Consider the following 23,610-nt stretch of genomic DNA (forward strand, 5'->3'; position numbering starts at 1 on the left):
AATGATCAAATTATTCATTACCTGTGATTTAAGTCACTGTCCCCACTTATATGTCTTGTATGTTAATGCACGCACACACAGTGACTCTGACAGGGGCTAAAGTGTTGGTACCCATAAGGGGCAAGTGAGTACTAGGCATGGATCACGGACACAGGGAATGGAATTTGAGGAACACAAGTTCAAAGCGTTGACTTGGCCTCCCAAATCCCCTTCCAATCGAGCATCTGTGGGATGGGCTGCACAAACCAGTCCAATCCATGGAGGCCCCACCTCACAACCGGACTTAAAGGATCTGCTGCTGACATCTTGGTGCCAGATACCACAGCACACCTTCAGAGGTCTTGTAGGGTCCATGCCTGATAGATGATGCAGATGATGACGATGGTAAATATTTGAAATCCTAATCAAAGAGTTACGGTGTCACGGAGTTCGTTTTTTCTCCAATTGTCTTTGTTTACACTTGTGTTTACAAGGATAACCTTATAGTCATTAAATATTTGGCATATTTTTTTAATTCCACACTTTTAAGATCCGCGTGCATGCGTGCGTGTATGTGTGTGGACTATTGTTCTACACCCATAAAAAACGTATGAAGCAGCCCAGATTAACAGGTCTTGTGTTTTCTCTCTAGTGCGGACAGATTAAGGCTTAAAACCAGAATTTATACAGCCTTGGATCCAGCCTTAGTGTACAGAGACCCAGCTAACGACCGGCTGTCATTTGCTATGGTATGCTTGACTCGGTGTCTGGTTTCAGGAGTCAACAGCCTTTGAGGAGCTGTAACGTGTAGTAATTCAGAATTCCTTCCATATAATGATACTGTATTGTTCTCTCTGCTCTTGTAATTCTCCCATGAAGCTAAACACTACAGGCACAGTCAAAGGAAGAAAGTGACTTTTTTTGTAATTACGTCTTTCACAGTTTTATTTCAAATCAATTTGATTACTGTATATCCACACAAAAAAAACTTCCCTCCCAAAATATGACATAGATTCCAAAATGTGACATAAAATATGTAGTAGCCCGATGAGAAGACTCACATGTTTTTTTACATCGTACTGGTCCAAAATAAGAGGGTTTCCTTCTCAACACCTTAAATTCTGGCTACAGAAAGCTGCGCACTAATCCCTCCAGAATATTAACCCAACCACTGGTTAAACACTTGTCATCCGTTTTATCATCACCTTCCAATAACACTGGTAGAAAAATAAGGATCAGAATTCCATGCAGCAGTAATTTTCACACATACTTCTGCTTTGTCCTGCAATCCAACTTGACCATCAAATGTTTGCTCTGTTTTGTTTTATTCTAATGGTATAGATGTATACGATATAAATATAGTAATGAGCCACTAGTTTTCTCAAGGACATGTTTTCAATTTTCCGCACATAGAGAAGCTTTGAAAGACTTTACACAACTTTTTGAGCATATGCATTCTTACCGTCAAGTTTGATCATAGCCTACATTAACCTGTTATCCTGCTGCTGTTAAAATCATCATTATTTAATGTGAACTCTTTTCCATATTTGTTTGAGTTCAAGCATTCCAGTGTACAGCGTCTGTTTCAACTGATTCTCTTCACATGACTTAAAGCCCAGTGAAGTAGCTCTAGGTAAATTCTAGCTGCTTCAAACCCTGTATATGTTCAAGCAGATGCTTATGAAAGACTCATTATAGTATCACACAGGGGTGATTTCCTCCTGACCTAGAAAGGCCTGGTTGCTATAGTGACAGTTAGCATCGTTTCACAGGGGCAGTTGTACGATACCTGCTGTCACTCTTCCTTCATACCGAGGTGCATCAGCAGAGAGATTTTTTATTTCCAGCATTCCACACAGGATCACTTAATCTGATAAACTTTGCTTTGTCTCTCCTTCTCATTCAACTCTCATTCTGTTCTCAGGGCAAAATAAAATTTTTGATCACGGTTCAAAATAAGCGGTGATATTTAAATAGACTCATTGCTTGCATTCCACTGATAAATGTGGGATGATTAATTCTGATGGTGGTTTCAGGCATAGATGGTGTGTTTTTGTAGTCTTTTTAGAGTTGTCGAGGGAACAGACTGTTTTCCCAGTTAAATCGTTCCTCATGTTCTTCAGTAGAGGCTTCCTGTAAGCATAATAGTGTTGTGATGGTAATGGCTGACAAGTGACTGAATGACAAAACAGCCGCCGCGGGCTAAAAACTGGAGATAACTGATTATGCGCATTCGAATTAATTACAATTCGCTTCTGGATCTAATCTATAATCTTTGTTTACTGATACGCTGCACAGCAGTCAACACTTATAGTCATTCACAATTTTTTTCTATTTCTCCACTTAAATTTCGAACCCGGAAATGGCCATTATGTTTTGATCTTGCGCAAATTTCTCGTCACGAGACTCACCTGCGTGATTCTGCCTTATTAATATGGACCAGACAGCAATACGACGGCTGCTTGTTTTACACGCTGCAGTGAGAGGAGTTAGTTCGACCCTCCAGAGCAACATAAACTGGAGCTGATGCTTAGAGACTCCTAAGCATCAGCCCCATTACATTATTTGTAATGAGAAAAATGTATTTGGAATTCGAACAAATCGGTATACGAACAGCCTTCCGGAACAAATTGTGGTTGGAAACCGAGGTTTGCCTGTATACAGTAACAGGAGTGCAGGTTCAGTCTGAAAACCATTAGTCATGTTGATCAGAAAAGAGTCAAGAATAAAAAGAGCTATAAGGCACAACAGGTAGAATAAACTACTCTTATATGCAGATGATATTTTGGTACAATTTTTGTTGATAAGAAAAAAACGATTGAACATTTTTCTTGGAATGGAAAAAATACCTTGCATTCCTTTAAATAAATTATGTCAGCCATAAAAGGGGTGGAGGAGGGGCGGTTGTTGTTGTCAAACTTAAAAGGCTATCTCTTTTGAAATGCCCAAACTAATAAGACACTGGAGTGGAACAGATGCTGGTCTGGACTGGGTCCTGATTAAATGGAAACTTACCTTTCCCTTTAAATTTATTGAAGCACTTGAACAAACAATAATAAAAAATGGAAATAATAATATGTTTAATCCTATTATAGAGTTTTCAAAAATTGTCTTGCAGGGGGTACACTGAAATGTTTTGTTTTTTTACCGTACTCAGAAATATCTGTACGGTCCGTATGGTATAATCAAATAATACAGAAAGATAAGCAGAATTTTTATGGGGTTCAGTGGTTAAGAAAAGGTATGCAGTGATGTTTGCACTCTATTCACCAAAATGGCATTGTATGCATACTTAACAACAGAGCTCTCCATTTCTTACTTTTTTGGCTTTACAGTGTAAACAGGAGTGGGCTGAGCATTACTGGCACTGAGGAGCTATGACCACTACCGTAAACCTTGTGGAAATAGATCGTGAGGAAGTCCACTAAAGAGTTCTAAATTTGCCACCATCTTAGTAGTAGTAGCAGAAGTGAACTAGAGCATTTTGAAAGAAAATCCCAGACAGGAGTCGTGTCATTTTGATATTACGAGGATTATTGCGTGAGTTTATATTGTCACAGCTGGTAAAGTAACTGACCCCTTTGAATTTGATTTTGTTTCGTCACACTCCTCAGTCCTTCATTTCCTTGTGCTCCTTCATTTTTTAAAAAAAAATTTTCAAATTCCTGTCCCGGTCCATTCATTCACGATTGGAAGGTTCCAATATATAAACGTCATAGGTTGTACTTTGTGCTCACATCCCCCTTCGTCATAATTGCTCACCTCCGGCTCCGTTGGAACGAATGAAGAAAGCCCATGTCATCCATCTCTTGGCTAGTCATATCAAGACCAAACTACATTCTCTGTGTTCCCACTCCCCCCAATCTATCTGTTAGCAGTACAGGGATGAGTCAATCCTTGATATTACTCGATAATTTCCCAGACATGTTGTTGGCTGCTCCACAGGAGCTCATACACAGAAATACACGTGCATGCAGCAGATGAAGATGATCTTTGGAATCATGTGGCATGCATGCCTTCATCATTTCCCATCAGCTTTGCCAAAGGGGTAATCATAAAGACATGATATGATGCCAGGTGACTATTAAAAAAGCATTTTAATGCCTTTAATTTGAGCAAACTGGAATTCATCTCACGTGTTTGCGTGAGAGTGATCAGACAGTGTGTGGTGCTGTAAATGGGGTGTGATGCCGTGATAGTGGGTGGCGTGACAGGAATTGAGACACAGGTTTTCAACGTCATAGCCAAGCCTTCTCGTCACAGTCCTACGTCTTCTCAGGGTCTGAATTGTTATGATGAACGACCAAGCGACAGATTTAATTTAGGGGGGGGGGGGGTGCAGTCTGCAGCTACCCTCAGACCACGTCCTAAGTCTTCACTGTGTGCTTTGGCAGCAAATCAACCAACACTCTCACTGCAGACGTGCAATTCAGACATTCACACAACCTTTCCTGTCGAGGTTTTATAGCATATCCTAACCAATTCAATTCTCAGCTAACTGTACTCACTCTCTAAATTTATGGCATGTTTATGTCTTATCATTTTCTTTCATCTTGTGGCATAAATCCTCAGAATCAAGCATCAGTTGTAGTTTGTTTTGCTTTTCTACTCGGTGAGTGTCTGGAAAGATAAGACCCACATCTGACTGAGTCTTCACACTCAGTTCTGTCAGATAGCCCTGCTTGAGTTTACCTCAGCCAATACAGTGAAGTAGAGCAAATCTACAGGCCAGACACTTTATATTCTTCAAGCCAAACTCAAAACAAAGACTCACCGTGTCAAATTTAATGTCCGCCGTATGGGAAGGAAACATCCTGTACAATGAACAAAAATAAGATATTAAACTTGGCCCACTCAAGTTGCTTAGCGCATTTGATCTTATTCTGCAGACATTGAAGTTTTCCGAGACATATATCTCATAAAGATTAAGCTGCAGTATTTATGCAGGTCAGTTTTCCTTGTTGAAGGTATGTCTTTATAACCAGAGAAGAACGGTTTAGGGGGAGGCTGTCAGTTTAATCAGTTTAACAGTGAGTCAGTGCATCAGTTTGGAAAGTGAAGATTTTTACTATATCTGCGTAAATGTTCGATATCATTTGCATTCATGTATCGGTCATCTATTCATGTCAGACATTTCTTTCATTTTCAGAGTTGGGTTTTGTAATATGTGAGCTCATGTGCTGTTATATAATCTTGAAATAAGAGCTTCCTTTCACTTTCCTTTGTTGAATGACAAATTTCATGGTGGCGCAAATCACTCTTAATCTTTTGAGTCAGGCCTAGTAGCCAAATCAAAAACTCATTAGGAAGTATAACTTGTAATGTTTTTCTGAGAACAGTTTATTTGTATTCAGAAGCAGAGGCTGTTCAGGAAGTAGAGTGGGCTGTCCACTGACCACAACATCGGTGGGTGATCTCACCTCTTCCTGTTGATGTGTCCAGGTACCCTCAGGCCAGACACTGAGCTCAGGATTGTTCCAGATGATCAGGCCAACTCTCTGCAGACTGCCTCACTCCCATCAGTTTATTGATGAATGGGTTATCCATCCATCCATCTATTCATCCATTTACTTCTAGATAAGATGATCACAATCATCTCATCTTCAGCTGCTTATCTTATCTTAGATTGGTGATGTTATACTTCATGAGGGTGGCTTTTTTTCATCTTTCAGTATAATTGCATGGAAGATTTTGATAAATTGTTATGATAATCGTTCAGATTTTATAAGTCCACACAATATCATCAAGTTGGAATAAATACTCCAATACTTAATATTTATTGGCAGCTACCTCGTAAACTAAAGATATTTCATCCTTAGCAGTGTGAGGGGGAGATTCTTACTGACTGACTGCCCTTGATGCCAGTCCCAGCATGCAGGGCAGCAAAGGAGGATGTACATACGTAGGCCAATAAAAATAGTTTGCTGGTTGTGCTGTAAAACTCTTTGCTTGTCGTCTATTTTCTAACCAAATCAAGTTGAGCCAATTTTTATTTATTTAAGGACAGATCAAAAGAACAGGTTATGTCACGATGCTTTGAAAAATAAAGTTTTAATTGATTTACAAAATTTTAAGTGAGCAAATTGAAGAAAAGTTGGTATTTGGTGTGATTACCCTTTACCTTCAAAATATATATTTTAATTTACCACCCACTTCTTGCTTGTTTCATGGAATCCTTCTCTCCCTCTACATTTAACTCTAAACATTTTGTTCTACGACAGTTCATTGCTCCCCTATGCAATCCTCTACAGAGCAGGGAACATTAGATTTTGATTAACCAGCAGTGTTTTCTACTTGAATAAAGGAGCTCTTGTCCTCTTGCTGCCATGCGTTTACCTTGATAATTGGTTTCAGTGTACACCCTGCTGAGAAAATTACCCGCCCAAAGAAACCTGCTAGATCTTCCTGGTCATTTGGACCAAATGCAATTATTCTGTTTCCATGTTAAGGTTTTTTTTTCTCAGGTCAGTTTTGAAACATCGACTGTTTAAAGTACTTTTGTGTCTCATGGAAGTCCAAGACTCACAGAACGTAGCGCACTTCCGGATGCCGTCAGCCAATAGAATGTGCGTACGGTATCACGTGACTGCCTTCCACATCTTTCACGTTATAACCAAATTTCAAGTTTTACCAAATTTCTTCTCTCCATCGAAACAAAATCCAGAGCAGCACAGCTTCTTTTTCCAGTAGTATAAGTATAACCCTGTCTTCAGTGTGTTTTGAGATAATGTGTTCAGTTTGCAAACATCATGTACCAAGTTCGAATAAGCATCAAAGCGAAAGTATTAATACGTGTTTTCCATGTACTATATGTTGTTAGGATGTTCAACCCCAGAGGAACTGACCACAGACAGAGTCCATTCAGTTGTGGAGGATTTGTTCGAATCCCTCCGGGGTTTGAGCCACACCAGAGACCACCTGAAGCAGCTGAGGACCGTGTACACCGCCAGTGATGGAGTTCACCAGGTTTAAATCACACACACACACACACACACACACACACACACACACACACACACACACACACACACACACACACACACACACACACTTTTTGGTGGACTAGAACTGATTGCACCCTCAAAAATAAGATCCAACAGATCAAACAGCATTCCTCATCACCAATAAAAGTGGCTGTATACTAGACGCATTATAAATCGTAAATTTTCAAAGGTATCGTTTTGTTTTTTGTTTGTTTTGTTTTTGGGTTTTTTTGTTGGTACAGATTTAGGTGGGGACCTCTTACCCTCATTATTTTTGTTCCTCTCTAGGTTGCGTCACATTCATTTGAAGAGCGTCTTCATAAGTTTATCCCTTTCTTACAGCTTACATAACTCTGAGTGGCCTCTGTAACTATCTGATGGCTTTGTCCTTATGAAAGGCTCTTACCTCTTCTAGACAGTTGATAGTTCAGCTTCAGTGCTGCTGTACATCATTGTGATTAGGTAGCTTCTTCAGAGAATCATAGATCAAGAGTTTAAAGGTTACTTGATGACAGGTCAAGACCCTTTCTTCTTCCGAGGTAGTCATTAATGTCCCTGGCCAAATAGAGACAAAAACAGAGACTTCAGCTTTATCTCATTGTCTTTTTCTGGTATGTTCTTTGTGTCTCCCGAACATCACTCACACAAAAACCAAAAGTCTTCCCAGTGAGAGCTACCAGCTATTGACTGTTCTTGAGAAACATCACAAATACATCAGCTTTTCCCAGCAAGCTTGCCCTCCAACAATAACATCATTACCTGTTGGTCAAAATGTCCTCTTGTTGGGCTTTTCTTTGTAATACAGACATGATGATGACGTAGGTCACAAACTCTAACTGTAGTCTTATCTCTTGTAGGTTATGTAACAAGTTCTCTTTTCAGAAAACACAAAATAAGACTTCTAGTCCTGCAGTGGTTCAGTGGGATCATAGGTTTTTAATTTGTCAAGAAATTTTGATTTTCCAGACTGAAATTTTTCATTTTGAATCAGTGTCCCAACCCAGATCACTTCCATCAACTCTTTCGTGGCCCAAACTCCAACCATTAGCAAAATGTAGTAGTAATTTGTTGATAATTATATGAGAGATCTTATATATAAAACCAAACAACTTAAATAGATGGTACCCCACACTTTCTCCAGTGCTCCATCAAATCATAGTAATTCAACTCCATGTCCAGAGGAATTATTTACATGTTAAAAAAAGTTTTCTAAAAATGTCCAAACCTTCTACCAAATTTTATCAAAACATCCGTTTGGTAGCTTATGTTTCAATGAACTGAAAGTTGAAAATCTTCCAATGTTAATGGGGCCAAACAAACATCCTAGATTCAGCTCTTTATCTGGATACACGATATAAAGTTCTTGCTTTAATGAGCCAAACCTTCCAAACAAGTTTCAAAATCAATTCATTGTTTTTTAGCAATACTGCTTACAGACAAACAAACCAACATAGGGAGAGAAAAAAAATCCAAAATCTGTTTAAGTCAATCCACTGGACATTAAGAAAGTTCTTGAAGACGCTCATCATGAAGTCTCTCATCCAAGAGACTTATTCAGTTCAGAGGGTGGCTGATCGAGAAAAAAAAATCCTCTCCTTGTAAGAGATAGAACTGTTTTAATAAATAAGACACTTTCTCCTTGACACATTCTGTTTCTCAGTTATAATCACTTTTTTCATCTTACATGTAATTTTTGTAAAGCTGCATGAGAATTGTACGAGAACGCATTTCTGTCTGAGTAGCTGAACAGAATAAAGAGTCGTACATCCGTTGACCCCCATTTTTACATTTGTTTCAAATCACTTTAACACTATCACTGTTTGGAGTGAATGTCCATGCAGTCTTTTGAATTGTGAAGCAATGAGAGTTACAGCATATAACCAAACAAAATATATACTGTTGAACTGAGACACAGGAATGATCATAAATCAACCCTCAAGTGTAATGGCTGTGAAAACTAAAAGATCTTTTTTTTTTTCATTCCTAGTCAAAGTATTAACATAAAGATATTGTGAGGAGTAGACCTTATTTAATTAATTATTTAAAGGAATAATTTGTCCTTTTTTATCAGACAACTCACTACCCTATTTTTCTGGTCCCTGTGATGTTGCCAGGCATCCAACAGAAATATCTTCCCATATAACCACAAATTTGAATGTTCGCACTCCGGTTTATTTACTTAACAAGAAAACAAAATATAACATATTTAGTTATCTTTAAAGAATCAGCTGAACACTGAATGAAAAATCATTAACAGAAAAAAGAGCATACTGCAAGTAATGACTACAATTTATTGCTACACTTCTAAGGGATGTGAAAAACACATACAGGTACTCTACAAGTTGATTTTCATTTTGACAAAATTATTTTATTCCAGCTTGTTCTGCTCTCTGTTGTTGTTTTGAAATATTAATTCATTCACAAACTTATGTCAAAAACTCATTAGTAAGTATAACTTGTAACACATGTCCAGAAAGTATTAAGGCAACTTATAGTCACTACTGAGTCTCAGCATCTATTTATTTGTTTACAAGTACATATTAATGCTTAATCCCAGAATTTTAAGAGTGTTGCATTTTATATAAAAGTTATTGAGACCTTTACATAACAAGTGTGGTTCTATTTTTCCAAACACCTGATGTATACAATCAGACACATGCATTTGCATTTTGCATGCACAAAAATTCAGGACACAGCAAAATGTTATACAATTTTAAACTAGCATTTGCAAATTGATGTTTGATTTCTTTTCTTTTTATATTATAATCCAGTTTTTTTTTTAAAGTACTGGCAATCATTTCATATTTCAGGCTTCACAGGGTTAATCACTGGCATTATCATATGACCAGATCTCATAATGTTTTCATCAGGTGGGTGTTAGGGTGGTGGTGATTGAATGACATTTCTTTTAGCTTTTAAGGGTAGCTAATGAAAATGGATAATGCATTACTACTGATTTTGTGTATACAGTACATGCAATACTGGTACTTGCGTATGTGTGCGCCTGAGCCTGAGGTGAGTCATTTATGTGTTTACCTTCTGCATAATTTGTGCAGGGTATCCTACCAGAGCAACAGTGAAGTCGAGGTGTATTTTATTTCATAAACTTCATCATTTAAACAACATGGACAGCTGGGTTTTCACAAGGCCTGATTTGGCTGCTCCTTAGGGATACATTTCCATATTGAAGTGAGAGGATGCCTGTGGGTAGAAACACCTGGATGCATTAGTAAATTGTTTTGAATGTGCATATTTAATGCTTGAATCCACAGTTTGGTGGATAGAGTCGCTCCAAAGAGTTCAGATGTTCCTTTGTAAACATCCACAGGAAAGGTTATGGTCCTTACCTCTCTCACACTTTGGCATAAAGCCATGATGTGTCACTAACACTAGCCTCATCTAAAATAATAGAAGTTATCCAGTGTTGGAAAATATTCAGACTATTTCTATTTTAAGACTGTTTGGAGTATTCCAATAAAGATTTGCCAAATTATATCTGGGTCTTTATTGGTCTCGGAGACAGAGAAGTTTACTCCCCTGAGAAAGAATGGTTTGGAATTTTTTGCTTTGAGGTCTATAAATGGTACATTCTGTTCTGGGTAGCTGAGAGGGGGGGAGCTGAGTCCCTTTTTCATTTTTCAAGGATCAGCTTTTAAGAATATTAGAAAGCATTTTGCAAAGCTTTGGTCCAGGCTCTGGGGTTCAGCTCCTTCAAAGATGTGAACACTTTATTGAAACTCCAGCTCTTGCTGTGTAAATGACCAGAAGTGTGATGAAACACATGTTGCCTTTGAACACTGGGTAGCCATGTGAGCCAGGTGCTGTTGCCTTGAGAAAAAGCTGATGTCACATGATCACGTTAATATGTTTATGGCTTAGCACAACTACATTCAGCTTCATTGATGAAAGCACAGCATTCCCCAGACTGCAGTGGGTTTTTCTCTGCGACATGAAAAACACGAGTCTGTGGGCAGATCTGTCACGTGGTGCTTAGTAAATACGGAGTATTCACGTCAACATGCTCACATTGACAGTGCTTATGTGTTGAGCTTTAGCAGATTAAAGTTGATCATGTTTTACTATTTGATTATTGTATTCTAAACAGTTGTTAAACACCAAAAAAAGTACATGAGTGTATTCATTCATACATTCAAGATTGTGAATATATGAAGTACTGTGTTTATTCCTAGGCCAGTGTACAAATGTGCATAAAACATTGATTTAATATGACCAACAAGCATGATTCGAACAAATATAAAAACCCAACTGTGACCCTTTTAATATATTGCTCATTCATGGATTTTTCAAGGTAATGTGAACGGCACAAATCACATAGAAGCTGATGCTTTCCAATTCCAATTTGGGTCTTCTCTACATGTGGTTCTCAGTCAGATACAGATTGGACTTTCGACAAAACATCTCAGTGTGAACCATCAGATTAGAACTTTTCACTTAATCATCATCTTACATGGCATCACTGATTTAAAACATTGTAATATAACCTGTAGCTAATGGCTACCTCTGGTTAGCAAATGAAACCAAAATCTAGAGGGTAGATGATCTCAGAGGTGATGATGTTCACCTCCTGCAGGAGGACTGAAGTAGCAGTGTTTTCTTTAGGATCAATGACGTCTCCCATCAATCGCATCCGCACACTTTGTTCGTAAGCCGTGTAGGACTTCCTGATGCTCATCTTCTTTGGACAATGTGAAGTAATCAGGTAGAAGGATGTGGCATATGGCTTTGTGAATTTTTCAGACAATTGATGGAACTGGAGGAACATTCACCTGTTGCCATCTATTACAACACAATATCACCTGTTGCACACATTTTCAAGGATATTGTTTCCCTGATTATGACTGTGTGCTATGTGGGACTTCTTTGCACATTTGGATCATTTTGGGGTAATGAACTGTCCATACTGGAGTCTAATGTTGGCCGCAATTCGATTAAAATGCAAACAGTTCAACAACAATAATCCAATCGGAGTTTTCAATTTTGTGAGTGCATTGTTATAATTTCTGATAGGACTGCCTAAGAACCCCAGAACCATTGATTCATCTCCTTCACTCGCTCATAATAGGCCGAAGTGCTTAAATTAACCACCTCCAACCCATCTGACAGATTTGTTCATCCTGTGCAGGAGTGTTAAAGCTCCTCTTCCTGAAGTGACTCATAAAGTTAGCGGCTTGTTCGGTTGGGCTGAGCTGTTTATAACTACACTCTCTCACCTCAGTCCATTCACACAAACACACAGAGAAGAAGGGCTCTTAATAGAAAACACCACACCAACAGCTCTTCAATCACATTTATACACACATATCCACACAGCCATTGTTTATACTTGTACTTTACACCACTATTAATAAAACATGAGTGTTATGGGTTTGTCGTATTCAAGTGGTTCTTTTGGCGTTTTGAAGGCGACCCATCGTCCTCTCCTGCGGCAGATTCTACAGGAAGTCTTCCATCCTGACAAGCCTGAATGTCCAGACATAGAGTACATGTCAGGAGGCCTCACAGACCTGCTGAAGACCGGCTTCAGCATGTTCATGAAGGTCAGTCATCTCACACTCATTTGCATGTAACTGGGTCAGATCTGTCACGTCCCCTTACTGCTATTGTCGCCAAGTTTTCTGTGTAGACAAAAAAGTTGATTTCTTTCTTTGCTTCATCTTGGTGTGATTAAAATATTATAAAATTTATAAATTAATCTGAAAACAGTACAGTAGATCTGTTTTTATACCAACTTCATGCACAGATTATTAGTTCATCTGAAGCTATGAGGCAACAATAGCTTGAAGGTTGAGGATGAAAGGCTTGTTAAAGGCAAAGCGGTAATGAGGGAAATTGGCTTCAGCACTTTTTCTGAACCGGAGAATGTTTGACATGTCAGGCGTGTAAAAGCGAACAACAGCTGAATGCTGTTCCATCAGCAAAGACTCATAAATATGAATCATGACTCAGTGTAGTTTGTTTTTGTCTTTTTTTAGCCTACATTATTTTATTTTTGTTTTTAAAGGACTGATTTAGCTAGAACGTACAGTACTCCTCCACTTCTACTTAACTTTCACTTTGTAGAAAAACATCCAACGTTATGAAATCATCCGGGGAAGACACAAAGACCTGTACATTGGGGTTATGTAAATATTTCCAACAGTCGTGTACTTTTGGGCTTGTGGGTAGTGCATATCCACCACAGAGCAGATTACCATCCATGCTCTGACTCTCCCACATCTGGACCTGCTTACTCTGATGATTACCCACGGAGGTGGGGGGGGTAGGGATTAGGCTGGTTGTGTAACCATGACCTGGTTTTCTACAAATTAAGAAAGAACTTTGACAGACTAAGTCTATAAATATGAACTTGGAGGTTTCTATAGGAGCACTTTTTGCACCATTCATATAATTAAAACAACCCTATACAATTTGTGTTTGGAAGCACAGACCCTCCTGTGTTTTCCACACAGGACCCTTCAGTCTGCATTAAGGGCAGCTGACAGCTTTCACACTGCTGCTTTAACCGTCGTATTAAACTGTAGCTAAATAGTGCCTGTCTGAGTTGGCATCTGATGCTCAGTGATTAACATTCAATGAATCCAAAAGCCAAGTTAAAGTATTAATGGTTTCCCCCCCACACACACACACATTATTAATCCGTTTATTTACCTATTACACTTGGTGATGCCTGACCCCAAGAACACGTTCTCTCTGTCATCTTTCTTATGAAAGAATCCTTTCATGGGTACATCAGGATTTGATGACATGGCCATGACCCAGCAGTCTCATCTGAGCTGGCTGTGAGCATGTAGGTCAATTTTGTCCAAAAAACAAAAAAAAAACAAGGAAGAACAATAAAAAGAATAATTGACACATTTCTTTGATGTGTGGTGAGTTTGTGGAGAAGCGCTTTTATTTTAGAGGGCCACTTCTTAGATCATTGATGGTACTTCATAATAAAACACTTGTGCCATAAATTCAGTATGGTTCAAACTGAATACTTGTTTTGTTTGTTTACTGATCATGACAGGAAAAAGTAGGTTTCAAATCCACTGACTTGAAACATATGATTATTTAATGTCTACAGTAATCATGATCCTGATACAAAGGCAGTTCTGTACCGGCAGCTTGGTGTTTAAACAAAAATGCCAAAAAGAAACAAGAGTGTGCAGCTTCTCTAATTTGTTACCAGGGCATAGAATAACATTTCATTTTCCCTACACACACTCAGTCACATTTCACGCCTCATTTCCACACCTTTATAATCCCCTCCTGCCTGCCTGTCCCATGTCAGTACACATGCTGCAGACACTGGCAGCCACAACGGTTTGTCACATCCAGCAAACATGTGGTGCGATCTATTTGCACATGGTAGACCGACATGAGGTGTCACAAAATCCTTCTTGACACTGAATCCCACATAGAAAACATTTGTTCTCACATTTCTTTACAAAACACATGTTGAATCATCCCTGACATGCTCCTCCCCAGCCCCGTGGTGCTTCACGTGTACAGTCTCCCCTGCCTCGGGGCCGCCCCCTGCAGCTATGATTGTCAGCATTCACAGGCAGCAGATGCGTGGTATCTAGAGCTCTCCAGCCAATGGCACGGAGGCATTATTCCAGAGCCAGTCACAGACATCACAACAGGAACGCCCAGATTTGACCACATCTTTCAATGACAGTTTGTTTTTCTACACAACACGTTTTTACATGCGAGGGCTTGGGCATGATGTTGGTTTGTCTGCATGACAGCGTTCATGTTTGTGTTTACTTTCATGTCCACATCGGCCAAACTACAAGTATGGTAAGAAGACATCCATTGTTTAAAGTCTAACCCAATTGGTGTTACTGAAATGACACTGCGTAGGGTCTGTCCAGCCTCCAATGAGGGGAATGTTTAAATACCCTTCTGACTGAAGGGGGTGTTTATCAAACTCGTATATAGAAAGGCCCAGAAAACGCTGAACAATCCCACTGTCTCATCTTAACTCCAGGTGAGTCGTCCACATCCCAGTGACAACAGCGTGCTCTTCCTCTTCCTGGTCGGTGGAGTCACGCCCTCAGAGCTTCGTCTCATCAGAGAGACTGTTGCCATGCACAAACCAGGGACCCAGGTGAGTGGGCAAGATTCAGCGTTTAGATTTTACAGCCTTCAGTTTGTGACCTTTTCAGTTTCTCTTTCTTTGTATGTTTGGTATTCTGTCACTCCTTTCATTTAGTAAATATTGTCCTTCGTGAAAGGACTGTGGGGCTGATAAGAAAATATGAATCCATGGAAGACGTTACTGTAATTTCAAGTTCAGGTCACTTTGGTTGCAGTTAGTTATTTATGAAAAGGACATGAAGTTGTCCTGAGATTGGAGATGGTCAATAAAAGTAGCGTTGTTGGTTTTTAGATTAACAAAATGATATTTCATACATTTAAATAATGCTTAAGATATATTCATGTAAAGTTAACTTGATGAAATGTGATGATAGTTCACCTTTCCATTTTCGTGTTTCGCCATGTTAGCTTTTTAGCTTCGGGTTTATGCAGGAGCAGCAGTGTGTTGTCGGTTAAAGACGCACTGATAGCCTTCTTGTAATGGAAATACAATTGTCCACCATGCTGGGCTAATGCTCTGAGATGAAGACCCACGTGTGTCTGTTTTTACAAAGCTGGGATGCCCCTGTAATCTTAAAATTTGGTTTCCAATGAGCAGTACAAGCTCAATGTCAATCAACTCATCTCACCTTTTTGTGTTTTTTGTTCAGTAAAAGTAACTGATCTATCTGGTGCCATCAATGTTTCAGTAAAGCAGACCACATTCAATAAGGTGATGTGAAAACACTGCTGACCGCTGCTGGGTCATCATGGCACACGAAGAACATCCTGCCAACCCAAACCCACACTTATACCCGTCAAGCTAATCCAGGGGCCACAGATTTTGTTGAGTGGACACAAATATGGAAAATGACCACCCAAAACAGTCAGTTGAGAAGGGGGCGCGAAGAGGACTACAAGAGATATGTGTCATATTTTACATGAGAGAAATGGCAGCTTTGCACTCAGTCACTATGACAACCAACATCAAAATAGTTTTCTATCTCACAGTTAATGCAGTCTCTGCCAAAAATAGTGGCCTTTTGTTTTAGCTCACATGCAGTTTACCTTTGGTTGTTGTCCCCAAGTGGTTTCCAGAAGCAACAGTCTCTGCAGGAGACTCGCATGACTTTACATCTCTCAGTTTAATCATCTCAAACCTTCCTGTGCATAAACTCTCACATCAACAGTTTGCTGAATTCGTTCTCATGTAAATCCCTGCTTGCCGTCACTATAAAATAAGAACGCTAAACGGATGAAATACAAGCCTGAGGAGAACCAGTGGAGTCTATTCATTAGTTTTACTCATATCCATCCAGCAGGAAGAGGACTGGGCTGAAGTGAGATATGATCTTCTCTTCCATGATATGAGGCTGTGAGGTATTAAAAGCAGTGGACAAGTCAACAAATACGAGAGGAGTATGAGTTTTCCCTTGAACAAAGCAGTTTTCCTATTGCTGCCTTGGCAAAACACAGTGGATCCAGTTTGGCTCCCCTATTATTAATGTTAATAGAGTTACTAATCCTCTCTAAACATTTCATCAGCTGGGAGCAGATGATGAAAAGACATCTTGAATATGAGTTTTGTGATTATTGGCTGGCACATAATCAAAGATTTTAAACACTTTTCTGATGTTACATATGAGTGATTGGATCTCCAGTGCTCACAACTGTGTGCTTCTTTAAAAATATGTAAGAAGTCTAAGAAATAGATCATTCAGTGCATTTGACAGATCAGTGTTACTGTCAGAGAGAATAATACCGCCTTCGCAATCACTTTCAACCCTGCCCTCGTCCGTTGTCGAGCAGCTGAATTGTTGCCAGAGGCTAACATTTACTCTACAAGTTGATTTTTTTTCCAGTTTGACCTCCTTATTGGCCGTCACTCTCTCCAAAACACCTTTTTTTCCCCGTACGCTAGCTACCTCTTATTTATGTTGGTCTTGAGGGACTTGGGTATGTTGTTTGAGTTTGTTTTAAAAAGGAACCCTGGTGCATCGCTCTCTGGACAAAACAGAAGATAGCCACTAAAATATCAGCTATCTATGTATGAGCAATCAATAGACACAGTGTTTTAAAATGTTTCCTAGCCTGAACCTTTACGTTTCCGACTCCAGCAATGAATATGCACCACTGTTCTTTAGAAAGACAGGATGTACAGACACAAGAAACCATTCAGTCTTTCTTGAGGCGCCTGTTAATGGTAGATTTTGACTGTACCATAATTCCTTTCCAGCCTGTCGCTCCTTGGACCTCGTCGCCCCCCCCCCCCCCATCTCTCTCTCACTTCTTCATAGTGTTGTGTTCTTTTAAAAGCTTTACACATAAGAACTTCAACAATTTTCCTTTATGTTTGAGTCAAATAAATAACGATTCATTCAGATTAAATGTGAATTAACCTCTCAGGACCATCAGGTAAACAGAGGTAAAGATACAGAGACTCTGCTGCTGGCATATTCACAGGATTTGTTTACTGAACGACCTCCTTCAGAAGGATTCAAGCGGTCGAGCCTTAACCGACCCTACAGATCTGTGCTTCACTCGCGTCGCAGCAGTAATTACATGCAGGAGATGTTGTGACTGCCTGTGTGTTTTGGTGCTGTAAGTGTTGATTACACATGCACGCCACACTACCATGCCAAACATGCAGATGAATGCATGTGAGTGTGAGGAAGAAGAAGAGAGGGAAATCAAGCCGGTTTCATGGGTTTGTCTTAATAAAAGGCTTGGAGAAAGAGTCCAGAGGCAATGAAAGGCCAGGCAGCGATCAAAGCCTTCCATCTGTAATCAGGACTACTGAATAAAGAGCAGCTTACACAATAACCTGCTGGCCCACACACACGCTGACCTCAGCACGCATGCACGAGCTTCAGAAAATGCATATTACATCCTGTATGCAGGCAAGTGTGTGCAAACTATGACTGTGGCTCAGACATTGATGAGCAGTTAGACAGAAACAAACACTGCTTCTTCTTTTTTTTTTTTTGCTAAATTTCTCTGCAATGTAGCGACTCTGCCACTACAAACAGGTCTGCTGCCAATTTTAGGTGCTGACCCAGAGTTAAAGCAACACTGCTGCAGAGACACGGAGCTCACTCTGCTGTACAGCATAACAAGACCCAGGCTCTGGTTCGTACCAGAGAGCACTCAGGAGAGCAAACTTTTAATGAAGTGACTTCAGAACTTGATAGTTATGTTCCATTTGAGACTGTTTCCAGAGTCAATCCCTCACTCGCCCGTAAAGGTGATGGGTGAATAGTTCTCTTGTTTTGTTGTTGACTGGTTGTGTTGGTAGTTACATAAAAAATGAGTACATAGCGTGACTTTCTAGAAGTAAATCCTGAAAGCCGCTTTCATATATGTTGATATGAATGTGAGAGCAGCTTCACATTTTTTGTCTCGTGTCTGAAGTAGCACTCAGTTGCTTGCACTTGATTTTATCACCTGCTTTAATGCTGACTATATAATCTTGGAACTTTGGTAAAACAACATGGCAGAAAACTTCAAACAGAAAAGTAATAATCAAATGAGCACTCCCTCAAATATTTTTAAAGGTTAAATTATGTAACATTTTTTGGGGGATTTTTGAGCTCAATAGCAAAAATATCAATCAACTCTGTAACCTTTAGTTCATTACTTTTACATCAGTGCATTGACAACATGTCCCTTCACACACCAGTTACTAAACACATTGACAGGTTGTGTCTTGTTTTAATAAGACTCTTGCGGCTACATTGTTTTAGTAAATAATATTAGCATTTAATAGATATGTTCATCTAAAGAATGAGAAACCAACACATGATTATATAATGAAGATTGAAATATTACATCTAACAAGTTTAAAACTAAAAACTTGGGTAAAATTAACAATTTCTCATCCTATCTTTGATGTTTGACCACATCCTCAAAGAGAGTTACACCAAATGATTTGTTGTAGTCTCACCAACCAACACATATTCAACAACAGAACAATTAGAATAAGCAATGCTAGCAGAAGTCATTAATCCAGAGAAGAAACCGGCTTCCTAGACGCAATTCGTTCGCCTGTTGAATATCAATATGCACATTACTCATCGTGAAATTCATTAGCGCTTCATTACATGAGAAAATAAAACTAAACTAAAATAAATAACCTTAATTATTGTTCTCTGCTCTGCTCCAGGTGCTGGTTTTGTCCACCAGGTTACTGAGACCCACAGATATCCCCAAGCTGCTCCTCACCACCCAAAGACTGACGCCTGATATCGGCGTCTAAAAGGTCATCACGTGGAAACGCGCGCATGTACACATGGAACGACACATGCTCCAAGCAACGCCTCATCAGGTGTGAGAGGAGCATGTGTAATGAGTAATGAGCTGCGGTGTTTAAATATGCAAGTGGGAAACGAAGAGCCAAGCGACATTCCTGTCATCATTTTGCGTTTGTGTTATCTAACATCAAGTGTAACTTTGTTAACTCGACCATTGGCTCCACTTTTCTTGTATGAGTCAAAATGTGTAGTTTGTCTGTCACTGATTCTCCTTTTCCAGGAATCTGTGGTGTATCAGTACAACTGTTCCTCAAACATCAACACAATAAAAATGGGCGACATTTCAAACATGCTCAGATTTTATCCTTTTTTCTCTTTCTCTTTCTTCTTTTTTTCCAAGCTTGATCGTATGTGTGTGTTGTAGCAGTGGCGAATACACACTTCCTGTTAGCAGCCAGTCACACCACAAGATCACATGGTGAGAAATTAGGGCAGAATAATTAACAAGTCATTTCACGCCGTCTGCTACGGCAGCTAACTTGCTCACACCTACGACTGACCCGCACCCCACTGACATAGACACCCTCTCCCTTTTCTATTTATTCACACCAACATGCAATGCCTGATGGGGGAACTGCAGCTCAGGCGTTTCAACCACCTGCACCTGAATGTGTGAATAGAAGACGGGGAGTGTTGCAAACCAGTAAATGGTTTGCTTTGAGGCACTTTGTGATTTTCAAGACTCTCTGATTTGGTTTGGGTTTTAAAAGTATAGCTCACTGACATACACACAAACGGACGAAATGGAAAGAGCTTAATATAATGTTCTGTTCTTGGGTTGTACAGAAAACTAAATTAACTCATCTGCCTCTGTCAGCTCCCATTATGTCGACGGCTTTTTTTTATCAGAGGTTTTCTGTGTTGAAGGACTGCATTGGTTATTCTCAAAATGTGAGAAGCAGCTTTGGCGTCATTCCTTTTTTTCCCAATTTCTATGCTTTTTGTTGACTGGATTTTTTTTTCATAAGCCATACCAGACTTTTTTTTTTTTTTCGACAGAGGCCATCCTCAATAACAGAAGTAATCTCTTTTAGACTCCAAGGACGGAACCAAACTCAAAAAGGATAGTTTAACTTTGCTGTTTGTGTATGAACTTCTTTCTGCTGTCCAATGCAATGAGAACCCAGACAAGGAATCAAGTTCAATATTTTATTGTGGACAAAAAAAAAATGTATTGTTACAACAAATAAATAAAAATAGGCCCTTTGGATTATTCATCTTTATAAAGTGCATCAGTGGAAAATGAACACCACATGCTACATACTTGTCTGCTGCCCCTCTATAACCCACCCACCCCCCCACCCCCCAGTCTGCTATCGTGCACAATGATGGTTCTGGATGCTGCACAAGTATACCGCAGGTATTGACATGCAAGAAACGCACGCACTGGCACGCACACTGCTGCAAAGAGCCCCAGATCAAGTTGATGCTATAACCACACCAGCATGCAGCTGTTCCATGTAGCGACAGTGAAAACAGAGCTACAATGGGCGACAGCTAGAAATAAGCAGTAAAGTCCTTCAGAGCTGCTTTGAGTTTGATTTGCAGTTTTTTTTTTATTTGAAATGTCTTGAGTTTCTGTCTGTCTCACACACATTCCTGCGTGTCCTCCAAACCTCACTCGTGGTGTCCAACAGGACAGACACCTGCTCACCCTGAGGTCATCACCTCTGTAAAGATTCAGCCACATCCAGCTGCTAACCACTTATCACCGTTAATCTCACGTCTGCCTTCTTCGGCCGCACTGGAACAGGACTTCAGTGTAGAAGCGTTTGTCTTCCCTGTCCTCTTTATTTCTCTTTCACTTTCTCTGCTTTCTTTGTGTGGACACCCTGGACCACTTTCACTTTCTTGTCGTCCTCACACAGAGGTGACGGTCCTGACTTTTGCAGACAGAGCTTGCTTGAAGCGCCTCTTCAAGTCTTGCATGTTCGGAGACTTTGGTCGGGGGATCAGGGGCGAGCGTCTCTTCTCCGTGGCCGTGCTGGATGAGTTGTGTGAGGGGTTGGAGGAAGCTTGAGGCGGCTGCTTGGCGAGCTGGCAGCACAGCCTGTGGAAAGCACTGTGCACCTGGCTGTAGTCCTCGCTAGCAGACACTTCATAGAAAGAACAGCCCAGCGTTCCCGCCAGCAGAGGACCCTGCTGGGAGTCGACTCGCCTCAGGTGCAGCAGGTCGGCCTTATTGGCCAGCAGGATGACCGGGGGCATGTTGCCACCACCGGCACGAACAACCGACTGGTGTAACTGATCAATCAGATCGAAGCTGCGATGGTCGGTCACGGAGTAGACCAGCACCACCGCATCAGCCCACTGGACGGAGCAGGTCACATGATCAGGTAGACCGATGCTATTGTCAGTCAACTGGAAAGAAAGGAGGGGGGGGGAGAAAAGGAATGACCGATTAAAAACATGTCAAACAATGACAGAAGAGAACATTGAGTTATTTTCTGCGCCAAACTGAAACAATTCAGTCCAGATTAGACGCTCTCTGACTCTCTGGAAACAATCTGAAGTCATGACTGGAATGCTGAGTGGGACAGACAAAAGCTATAGGGTTACTCCCTCGGAACAGTGAGGTGTGGGTGATGGAGGAGTCAGGATCAGGGTATCATTTACCCTGGCCTCAGACATACATTAGACTAAAGAGGAGATTAGACAGCCAGACTCAAAGGCTCTCCTTCACAAGAAAATTTACATACAGACTCCTTTGGATTTGGACAGATGCCCAGTCAAGAGAGGTCTCCGTGACCCTAACACCCACACAGTGAATTACATTATGTCACGTCGGTATTAAATTAACAACAGATTTCTTTCAAGTGCAGAAACATGTTAGCTTCAGTAAACTCATCCCAGAAGAGGAGGTGGAGGGTTGGATGCTCTTACCTCCACACCAGGAGTGTCTTGAACCTGGATGGTCACTTGTTCTCCATCCACTTGGACTTCTCTGGAGTAAAGATTACCTGCACAGGCACAGAGGCAACATAGTGGGTTTCAGTAACTCGATTTCCCCTAACGCAGAACTCATTGAACAACTTTCAACTTGTGAATATTATGTTACTCACCGGCATTTCTCTCATAATCTCCAATGAAGCGCCTGGTTAAAAATCTGACCACAAGAGCTGGAATAAACAGAAGTGATGACACAAATTAGACAATCGTGTAACCAGACAGAATTCAAAATAATTCAACTTCACATTTATGTCACCTACCTGTTTTCCCAACTCCGCTGCCTCCTATTACAGCCATTTTAATGGCCCTGCTGGCCGCCGGTAACTCGGGTGCTGGACACTCCGCAATAGTCGTCATGTTGTGGATGAGACGCATTTTTTTTTCCGTTAGTTTGGGAAAAAAAAAATATATATATAGCAAAAATAGACAGAAATGTGATTTTCTTCTCCAAACGCTTTCAAAGCTCTCTGAACGAAAATGGAGAGGAAAAAAAAATGGGTTTAAAGTAAATCCTAAGCCACAGTCGTAGCGTGTCAGCCGTGGGTAGACGTCCGCACCGCCGGGGAGCTGAGGCTGGTCTGACGGCAGCGGGGAGGGAGCGATGCTGCGGACGAGCCGCACGCGCTTTTTAAAGCCCCGGAGCGGCGGTCGCCTCTGATTGGCTGCTGCTCATCCCCCGTCCCTCGTGCGCTCCCGCCTACACGTGAATGTCTGCGAGCGACGCACCAGCGACAGGTGGGACCCCTGGCTGGGTGTCCTGACTAAACACGCTGTCTGTGTCTGCAGAGAGGAGAGGAAAATACGGGCTTCTGCTTGAATGTTGAAATACACGAGATATATGGTAACACAGGAATAGAGCAAAAATATCACAAATCAAATATAACAGATCCAAATATCAGTTTCACCATTAACAAGAGTCAAACAGACCGCCCCCAGATAGTGAGCATTAATTTCATCCTCAAATACACATTTATCAAGGTAGATATGAATCGAATCAGTTATTATTATTATAAATATTTTTATTAGTAGTAGTAGTAGTAATAGTAGTAGTATTTGTGTTGTTGTTGTTACTGCTTTATTAATCCTGCAGGAAAGATGCACTTAGACGTCCTCAACCTCCCAGTGTTGTGTTACAGCTGGAAACGTGTATAGACATGCCCCCACACTTGTGAATCATCCACACAAGGGGTTAATGGCTCTTCATCCACTACCTCCACCCCACACACACCTTACATACAAACATGCCTCATAAGAACTCATGCAAGCATTCGCGTCCTGAAAATGAAAACACTTATCCAGAAATC

General features: G+C 40.4%; 2 protein-coding genes across 2 annotated transcripts in view; one reads left to right on the forward strand and one right to left on the reverse strand.

Moving 5' to 3' along the window:
- Positions 1–19,655, forward strand: part of scfd2 (sec1 family domain containing 2) — an 85,382-nt gene extending 65,727 nt beyond the window's left edge. The window contains exons 6-9 of the mRNA XM_068319581.1: positions 6,800–6,945; positions 12,386–12,520; positions 14,959–15,078; positions 19,210–19,655. Of these exons, the coding sequence (XP_068175682.1) occupies positions 6,800–6,945; positions 12,386–12,520; positions 14,959–15,078; positions 19,210–19,302 (494 nt within the window). The 3' untranslated portion in view covers positions 19,303–19,655. The remainder of the gene's footprint in view (positions 1–6,799; positions 6,946–12,385; positions 12,521–14,958; positions 15,079–19,209) is intronic.
- A 1,005-nt stretch (positions 19,656–20,660) lies between these two features.
- rasl11b (RAS-like, family 11, member B) lies at positions 20,661–22,907 on the reverse strand. Its single transcript, XM_068319532.1, has 4 exons — positions 22,567–22,907; positions 22,420–22,476; positions 22,241–22,317; positions 20,661–21,718 (listed from the first exon to the last, which is right to left on the reverse strand). Exons 1-4 carry the CDS (start codon positions 22,679–22,681, stop codon positions 21,218–21,220), a joined length of 750 nt encoding a protein of 249 aa, XP_068175633.1. The 5' UTR covers positions 22,682–22,907; the 3' UTR covers positions 20,661–21,217.
- Positions 22,908–23,610: the final 703 nt, after the last annotated feature.

The sequence above is a fragment of the Antennarius striatus genome, chromosome 7, assembly GCF_040054535.1.
Source record: "Antennarius striatus isolate MH-2024 chromosome 7, ASM4005453v1, whole genome shotgun sequence".
Classification (NCBI taxonomy): domain Eukaryota; kingdom Metazoa; phylum Chordata; class Actinopteri; order Lophiiformes; family Antennariidae; genus Antennarius; species Antennarius striatus.

What these genes read in the sequence shown, in the direction of transcription:
- rasl11b (XM_068319532.1), bottom strand. Translation starts at nt 22,681, where the DNA reads ATGCGTCTCATCCACAACATGACGACTATTGCGGAGTGTCCAGCACCC. An exon ending in CAGCGGAGTTGGGAAAACAG is followed by an intron (nt 22,477 to 22,566) that starts GTAGGTGACATA and finishes TGTTTATTCCAG; the next exon opens with CTCTTGTGGTCAGATTTTTA. An exon ending in AGATTATGAGAGAAATGCCG is followed by an intron (nt 22,318 to 22,419) that starts GTGAGTAACATA and finishes GTGCCTGTGCAG; the next exon opens with GTAATCTTTACTCCAGAGAA.